This window comes from Pimephales promelas, chromosome 8 (genome assembly GCF_988280905.1).
Source record: "Pimephales promelas chromosome 8, fPimPro1.hap1.1, whole genome shotgun sequence".
NCBI classification, from domain to species: Eukaryota; Metazoa; Chordata; class Actinopteri; order Cypriniformes; family Leuciscidae; genus Pimephales; species Pimephales promelas.
This window is the reverse complement of record NC_142776.1, coordinates 13127873-13137085: the sequence shown is the minus strand read 5'-3', so window position 1 is coordinate 13137085 and position 9213 is coordinate 13127873. Positions and strand designations below refer to the sequence as shown.

The window sequence follows — 9213 nt, the reverse complement described above, 5'->3', positions numbered from 1 at the left end:
TTTCTTTTTTAAAAAGTCTTATTTTTTATAAACTTCACCTTTATTGTAAGCCGCGCTCTCCTCTGAACGAGTGGTTGACTTCCTGATTCTTTGAAACCACTCCCTCAGAAACACCCAATGGGCTCAGATTGGTTCGTTTGGGCCGGTGTGTTGTGATTGGCTAAACTGTCGCTCACGTTGTCCGGAAGGTTAACGCCCATTACCTTTATGGGCGAAACGGGCATGCCAAAGGTGGATACCATAGACGGTGGATACACGTAAATAATGATGTCGAGACTGCAGTATCAGTGAGGCAGAATCAGACCGAGAAAGCTGCGATGAAAGAGTCAAACAGAACCTCACCACACACAGCTCTTACTAAACATTTCTGAATGATAATTTGCTACATTTTTTAACCATATACACGTTTGTTTTACACAATAGCATCTGACTGGCAACGATAGCAACTGACTGGCTACTAATGTTAAACACAAACAGCGTTGGCAAGTTTAAGTTTTGATCAAATCGAAATTAACATCATAAAGCATATATACATGAAAAATACATTTACAACATTAGTACTTATACAAAATTCAGGTCCATAATGTTTGTACGCGTTTGTCGTAGACACAAAATACTAGCATAACTAGTAGCCTAGTGGCTATAAAGCCAGCGCTGGCATATGAAAAAATAAAAATAAAACACAAGGCTATGTCTGGAATTATACATGTAAATACATTTAAAATGATTAGGTCTTAGCCTACTTATGGCTCGTTTTCACTGAGGGGTACGGTACGGTACGGTACAGTACAGTACGGGTCGGGTCGGGTACACCATGATCAGGCTTGCGTTTCCACCGCCAACAGTACCCTTACTTGATAGGTGTGGTATGCTGGAAAGAAGCGATCGATGTCATTTTCGCGCGAAGAAAGCGCAAAGTAAACAACAATGGATGACAGACAGCAGATCTTGTTCTTGCTTCTCGGCATGTTTGTCACTAGAAACAAGCGCTGGCATTAGGCGTTTCCAAGAAGCCAACGCAAATTCCGACTCAGGAGAATGATCCCGAGGACGCGAGTAAAGTAATTCTGCTAATGGAACAGTTCTTGAACGCACTCAGCTCGCTCTGGCTCTGCGACTCCGGTTATCTCTGTATGTTCATTTTAGGCAACAATAAAATGAAATATGTTATAAAACACCACTCTGCTTCTTTTCGATTTCATTTCAATACATTTTAAACATTCTAAAGCACATAAATGTGGTTCAGGCAACGCATAGCCTATTGATTATCACTGCATGTATGTAACGTTATATTTATAACAAAACTAAATATAAAACAACCCTGCCTCTTTTCGTTTAAATTTAAAAATATTAAACATATTCCAGGCAATATGTAATGTAATGTATTGCATATCGCATTGGTACAAATGTTGCAATAAACAACATTACAGATGATCTTGTAATAAAATAAATGACAAAACTATCTCTTTTTGTTGAATTTCAGTTTTATCAATAATAGCCATTATAAAAATATAAGTAAAAGGTACAAAATACAGTAAAGCTTAAATAACATCAAGAAACAATTCAGTCAGTCAAATATAGCCTACAAATTCAGCGCTCAAAGATATGAAACTTCACGTAGCCTTCTGCCAAAACTATTGGCCAGGGAACGAATTATAGATTCACGAGACCAAAGATCCCCTGTTAGGTTTATACAAGACGAACTATATCTCATGTTTAACCACTACAGAGACGTCCGAGTCAGCGGCAAACATCAGGATGACTAGCCGAGGAAAGGCTGTTCCCGGCGGGGGACACGAGCGCGAGCGTCCGGTGATCGCTTGGAATGGATCTCAGTCAAATTATCAAAAATCTATAAATAAACCACAGATTTGATCTTTAAAAAACTACTTTCTCGCCTGAAAAACTCTTAAAACTACATTTCGTGACACAATAACAGTAGAATTATATTTCAACTGTATGCTTCTAATGCCCTTGTAGCACGCGCGAGTGACGATACTCTGTCCACCAATCACCGTTCTGCAGTGAGTCTAGCTCCACCTTTTAGTACTCTTTCACTGTGCTAGGTACCCTAACGAAAGGGTACCCAAAAAGTAGTACGGTACGGTTCGGCTTTTTGGTACCATTCACAACTTTTGACAGTGGAAACGCAAATAATTGCGTACCGAACCGAACTGTACCGTACCGTACCACTCAGTGGAAACGAGCCATTACAGGTTGTGGCCCAACAACTGCTGCCTCTGGTTTTAAAGTTGCAACTGCTTCATGTTTTAGTAACAGTTTCTTGTTGAATGCGATGTTGAATTCGTGGAGATTCTGGAAGCTGTCTTTCATAAAATGTGCAGCACAGAGAGCTAGATTACGATCGCCACTTTCAGGAATATAATCAAACATAAATTGTATCCATTGTTGGGGAAGTACAGCATCCATGGGAAGCCCGAAACACAGAAGACCTGACAGCTGGGTGAACACAACTCACTCGACGTGCCGCAGAAATATGCGCATGCCCTTTCCTGCATATTCCGGAGGGAGGGGTTGATGCAAATTTATGGGTTAGTGACGTCTAAAACCCAGCTGCTGCAACTTTGCAGATACTGTTCATGCACCAACAGCAACATTACACACTATTTAAAATCAAAAAAGTGAAATCGCAGTCAACCCCCCCTTTAATAACAGGCCATATTTTTAATAAATAAACAAGTTATCATTCATACTACACTACATTTTAAACATTTTAAATTCCAACATTGTTTGTGAAAGTCTAACAAAGTTAAATGTATACTCAAACCTGAAAAGTTGTGTGGCTCCGTTTTCATTTGATTATCATTGTACACTTGGCGGCTTAAAATATGTAATACACAGCGGAGTTAGTTGTAACAGAGTGTTGCAACTAACCCCGCTGTGTATTACATATTTTAAGCCTAGCTAACAGTCGCTAGGAATTGCTGACATGTTTCAAAATGGTGCTATGTTTGAGCCAACAAAACAGTGATTAAGGCAATATAAAGTTAGATTTGGAAACGTATACACCCAACTCGGAAACCGAAAAAAAAAAACCTATGATGAAAAAAATTACTTTCATGATGTCAAAACACTCTTTGTCCAGTATCTTCACGAAATATAATCAAAACTTTCCGCAAATTCGCGGTAGACGGTCTTCTGGCAGCAAGACAAAAATAGCGGAAAGACAACCTGCTTGATCCTGACGAACTATGTAAACGGTCCGTGTTACATTTAACCCCGCGTTTGGTTGTGCCCCGCGCTCCCCTAAGCTTTTCTGAGAGCAAAAAGAATGTAAATAGTTTTATCTCTAAAAACTGTTTAGTGTATAACGCTAGTAATGGGGACATTTAATAAGTAAAAAGAAATCGCTAGTTTATACCACTAACAAGGATCAAAATAGCCCCACACTAACACAGTAACATAATGAGGGTCCCTACATGCAAAGCATTGAGAACTTTGTAAGTGTACAGACCGTTTAATAAGAAGATATTGGTAACACTTTAGAATACGGTTCTTTCGTTAATGAATAACTACACTAGAACCAATAAGTAACACAATATTAACAATCTCTATTATTAACTAACAAGAAACTCCGATTAACGAACTAGTAAGTAATAGCGCACAGATGAAAGTGGTACTTCACTAACTAATTCAATAACTACTATTTTTTCAATGCTTCCCAGAGAACTACTGAAAAAGTTTATTAAAGGGTTAGTTCACCCAAAAATTAAAATTATGTCAGTATTTACTCACCCTCATGTTGTTCCAACCCCGTACACTCTAAAAAATGCTGGGTTAAAAACAACCCAATTTGGGTTATTTGGTAACCCAGCGCTGGGTAAATATTGGACAGAACACATGCTGGGTTATTTTGACCCAGCAGGTTGGGTTTTATAGATTAACCCATTTGCTGGGTTGTTGTTGTTTTTTTATCAGTGCTGGGTCAAACAGCCCCATGTTACAGGTTAATTTTAGATACTAAAAATTCTAATAACAAAAATAATATTAATAATAATAATAATAACACTACTGTTGATGATTCAATTAAAGTGTTTATTCCAGAAAATTAATATAATCTAATACATTCATGTTTAATCAACAATTAGTCATTTGCAGCATAAACAGAGGCCCACAAAAATCATTTGTGCTAAAATGTTGGTATGTTAAAAGATTATAAAATGGTAAGATTCTCAAAATTCAAAACAAACAATATACAATGCAATCATTTAGTCCTGTGTAGCAAAATAAAAACTTTAGTAACTGTAAAAGAGCCTATAGCTAAATATTCTCTTCTCTTCACATAAGTACATTCATTTAAATAAGCAATCAATTAGTCCTGAGCATCAAAAATGGAAATGGGAGACACATAAAAACTTGTATAAACTGTGCAGAATAGCTAAAGATTCTCTTCACAAAAAATTACACTGAAATAAAACATATTTACAGACTTGAAATTCATTTAAATAAAGAATCAATTAGTCCTGTGCATCAAAAATGGAAATGGGAGACACAAAAACTGCGTATAAACTGTGCAAAATAGCTAGATTCTCTTCACAAAAAAATTACAATAAAAAATCCATAAGTACATTGTAATTAATTTAAATAAGCAATCAATTAGTCCTGTGCAGCAAAAATAGGAGGCACATACAAACTCTGCATATAAACTGTAAATTAGCTAAAGATTCTTTTCACAAAAAATTACAATGAAATAAAACCTATTTACATACTTGAAATTCATTTAAATAAGCAATCAATTAGTCCTGTGCAGCAAAAATGGGAGACATGTGAAAACGGTATACTTGAAGGATTTAAGATTAAAGATTAATAAATAGCTAAAGGATCTCTTCCCAAAAATGTAAAACAAAAATGAAAGAAAAATGTACAGATAAATAGCTCATTTAGTCATTTAATCATTTAGTCCTCTGCAGCAAAAATGGAGGCCCGCAAAAACCGTATGCTTGAATTTTCTGTCCCAGGCATTCCATACACTACTTGCTGCAAAAATTCCCAAACAGGGGCACATTGTTTCGGATAGTGAATGTCAAAGCAATAAAATGCCTTGAAACAAAGATCCACAGCCTTGAGGAGAGTCACCTGTTCCAGAGCTTCCCCATTCACCACCACAAAAAACTGTCCCGCAATTCCAAGCTCCAAGACAAAGGGGAAGGGTTTCGCTTCTTTCTGCCTTTCCAGGTCCAGACTAAATGAGGGAATGACAATATCAGACACAGATAATTCTTTAAAAGTGTGTCTTAGGTTTTCATAATAGCATTCTTAGTTAAATAACGTCTTAAATTAAAGGGATAGTTCACCCAAAAATGAAAATTAAGTCATTAATTACTCACCCCCATGCTGTACCAACCCCGTAAGACCTTCGTTCATCTTCGGAACACAAATGAAGATATTTTGGATTAAATTTGAGAGCTGGATTACTGCTACGTACATAGGCTCCCTAAGGGATTGAAACTTGACGCCCCAGAAAGTCATTGAAGAAAATGCTTGTGGGCCTGAGACGAGAGTTCAAGAGATTTCCACAACGCATGTGCGATAACTGAACAAGAAGTAGTAGAAGAAGAACGTCCTCTTCTCAGTTCTCGCGCATGCGTCGTGGAAATCTCTTGAACTCTCGTCTCAGGCCCACAAGGAAGAAAAGGAATAGTCGAATAAAGTCACTGTAGTCACATGGAATATTTAAACATTTTCTTCAATGACTTTCTGGGCCGTCAAGTTTCAATACCTTAGGCAGTCTATGGAGGAGTGATATATCTTCATTTTTTATCTTCAAAAATATCTTCATGTGTGTTCCGAAGATGAACGAAGGTCTTACGGGGTTGGTACAGCATGGGGGTGAATAATTAATGACTTCATTTTCATTTTTGGGTGAACTATCCCTTTAACTTGAAGAGTTGTGAGAAAATGAAACGCGTGTCAGATCCAAGCAGCAATAACCATGATCACGATTAAAACGATTTATCGTGCAGCCCTACAAACATGTGTAAAGAAATGTTGTTTTACTTACAGGTTGTACATCAATGAATGAGGTTCTTGCCTCTTGAATAGTTGGCCGAAAGGTTTTGTGGCCAATCTTGTACACAGGTGGGGGAAGAATGACAGGCAAGGTTTTAAGTGCTAGTATGCCTTTCGAATCTAAGTATAGATAAAAGGCAAATTAGAACTTGTTAATTCATCACCTTTCAAATTAAGCAAAGTGCATTTAAGCAACTAAGGTCAACTTAGAATGACTGAAATTAGCTTAAATATGTAACCGTTAAACATGTACTCTGGTAATCTGAAAACATTTAGTGTTATTAAAAGGATAGTTCACCTTCAAAATGCTAAATTTACTAGCCTCATGTCAAATTTACTCACCTCATTTAGTCACCCTCATGTTGTTCCAAACCTGTACAAGTTTCTTTCTTTTGCTGAACACAAAAATACATTTTAAAGAATGACAGTAATCAGACAGTTGACGGTAGCCATTGACTTCCATAATAGGAAAAAAGTACTAGGCTATAAAAGTCAATGGCTACGGTTAACTGTTTTGTTACCAACATTCTTCAAAATATCTTCTTTTGTGTTCAGGAGAAGAAAGTCATTCAGGTTTGTAATAACATAAGGGTGAGTAAATGGCTGGCACTGGATGCAACTGTGAAAAAAGATTACCAACAAAGAAAGAGAATTTGAAATTCAAAATTGTTCATCACATATTTACCAGCAAATTTTTCAATGAGGCACTCAAGATTCCAGTTGATGAGTTTGTTGAACAAAACTGTCCATTGCTGTAAAAGAACAGAAGGAAACATCATATTAGTAATATCTTTACAGTTAGCTGGATAATTCAAAAATATTTTATAAAATCACCTGTAGATATTTCATAGAATATGTTTTATTCATTCCAATGTATTAGTCTGTTTGTAAAAATAATAAATAATAAATAAATGTTGTTAATGTTTATTTTTCCTGGCAGTTGTTAAAAAATTCATGATTTAATGATCATCATAATTATTTTAATTATTGTATACCAAATTGCATGACACACCAAAATAATAAATTGTATTAATACATAATGGTTTCTCCTAAGGTTTTTTTTCTCTCTCCATTCTGTCACCTGATGGAGTTTTGGGTTCCTTGCCACTGTTGCCTCTGGCTTGCTTAGTTGGGGGCACGTAATATTATTAATATTGTTAATATTTACTTTTTTTCAGAGCAACAATTGAACCAAATTGAACTAACGTTACAGTAACTATTTCATAATTTATTATCTTTACACAGTTTTCGAATGGAACTGAAGCAACACTGAACTGACTTTAGCTGAACAATTACAGTTTTTGATGAGAATTGTACTGAGGTGGACGATGACCTCACTGTTTTCTGCAGGGCTGCTTTATAGCCGAATTGAAAGGCTGGTTCACACGGGACGATTTTAAAATTGTCGGCCGATTTTCCCAACCTGACGCTGCCTTCACACTGGCAGTTGAAATCAGCTCCGTAATACGCAATACGTTCCCAACGGACGTCGTACTACACAGTGAAAAGCGTCGGACGCGGGTAGAACAAAAATGGCGGAGAGATTAAAGTTTGATTCTGTCAGTTCTGTATGATCTCTCTCTGATTAGGGTTATGCTGCGTGAGGAAAGTTGCTCAGGACGTTGACATGTCAGGTCGGCTAAAAAATGTGATATAGTGGTCAATATAGTTCAATTGCCCTTATAAACGTTAGAAAGTCATGAAAATAAAAAATAACAGGACAACTTATCGTTATAAAATCGTTATTTATTATATTAAAAGTTAATAATTCAGGTTTGTTTATCAGTACCATAGCAACGCTCAACTTCCGCTGGAATTGTCGGATAGGAACCGTCCGTAGCTTTCCGCAGGAGTTCAAATTTTTGAACGCATCCGGATGACCAACGGACACGATTTTCTTCGCACCGCACTCGGTCGGACCCGTTTCGGACCCATTCGCATGCGGTCTGCGAATCTCCATAGGAAATGAATGACTTCCGGTCGTTTCGCAGCCGCATCGGAGCTGATTTCAACTGCCAGTGTGAAGGCGGCGTGAGAGACCCCACACACAGCGATAAAAAATCACGGGTTTAATGGTTTTGGTCGTACCGTGTGTGGTGCGCAGCCACACGGCAAAATCAACACATCACACACGAACCGATTTGACTCCCGAGCATTCCTAGGTCATACTGCAACATAATAAAATATTTATGTAAAGCTACCTTTCGAAAATGACGAACAATAACAGATAAATAGTAGCCTTATAGCTTCTTTAGCATATGCAGCCACTAGCCAGTGACATTAACTGCATCCAACACCGCCGAGTCAGTTTCAAGTAACGTTACAAGAAACCCGCAAAATTTCTGGAGATAAAACACCAACAACTGTATTTAGACATCGTGACCGTGTTATAAGTGGAATAATTGATGACAGACCGTGTAAAAATAATGAATGTTATGTCTGTGTTATGTTAGCCTAACGGTCGCTAGTTCGACAGACACAAAAAACAGAGGATTCGTGTAATATAAGGGTCCGTCGTCAATAATTCATAGATAATTTCAACATAATTTCTTATTGACTTTCTGACTTCGTTGACTAATAACGTTAGGATAATTTTAATAAAACACTGTTACTCACCTTAAGCTCGCTCCTGCTTGAACCTCCCCTCCTGTTGACGTTGATTCAGTGTGTGAGGACAAAAGCGCGCGTAGAGGTGAGCGCTGGGTCAAAAGTTTCCAAAACAAACCCAAATGCTGGGTCATTGTCAGCTGATTACAGAGAAAATAACCCAGCAACATAATCAAAATGCTCAACCCAGCATATGGGTTTAAAAAATAACCCAGCATTTTAAGACCTTCGTTCATCTTCGGAACACAAATTAAGATATTTAAGATATTAAGATCGCTCCTGCATACTAGTCCATAGGCTTCTTGAGGGAATGACTCTTGCTGGCATCGAAAAGTCATTAAAGATATCGTTAAAATAGTCCAACTGACTACAGTGGCTCAATTTTAACTTTATCAAATGACGAGAATACTTTTTGTGCCCAAAAACAAACAAAAATAACCACTTTATTTCAACTATTCACTTCCTTCTCCATGGGCCTGTAGTCAGTTAGCGTAGTGTGATTGTGTAAAGCTACGTCACACGTAGGCTTACTATTGGCCGATGCTGGTCATGTGTGTGATGCGTGTGACGTACAAT

The 9213-nt window shown here is 37.3% G+C and overlaps 1 protein-coding gene across 1 annotated transcript; it reads right to left on the bottom strand.

The window, feature by feature from the left end:
* Positions 1-4048: 4048 nt before the first annotated feature.
* Positions 4049-8872, bottom strand: LOC120466964 (uncharacterized). The gene is made up of 3 exons (XM_089134603.1): positions 6716-8872; positions 5991-6150; positions 4049-5203 (listed from the first exon to the last, which is right to left on the bottom strand). The coding sequence occupies exons 1-3, from the start codon at positions 6807-6809 to the stop codon at positions 4918-4920; spliced, it is 540 nt and encodes a 179-aa protein (XP_088990729.1). The 5' UTR covers positions 6810-8872; the 3' UTR covers positions 4049-4917.
* Positions 8873-9213: the final 341 nt, after the last annotated feature.

Excerpts from the sequence above, each read along its gene's own strand:
- LOC120466964 (XM_089134603.1), bottom strand. The coding sequence starts at position 6,809 with ATGATGTTTCCTTCTGTTCTTTTACAGCAATGGACAGTTTTGTTCAAC. Across the intron at positions 6,151-6,715 it reads CCTCATTGAAAAATTTGCTG|ATTCGAAAGGCATACTAGCA; the intron begins GTAAATATGTGA and ends ATCTATACTTAG. Across the intron at positions 5,204-5,990 it reads ACATTTCTTTACACATGTTT|TCTGGACCTGGAAAGGCAGA; the intron begins GTAGGGCTGCAC and ends TCCCTCATTTAG.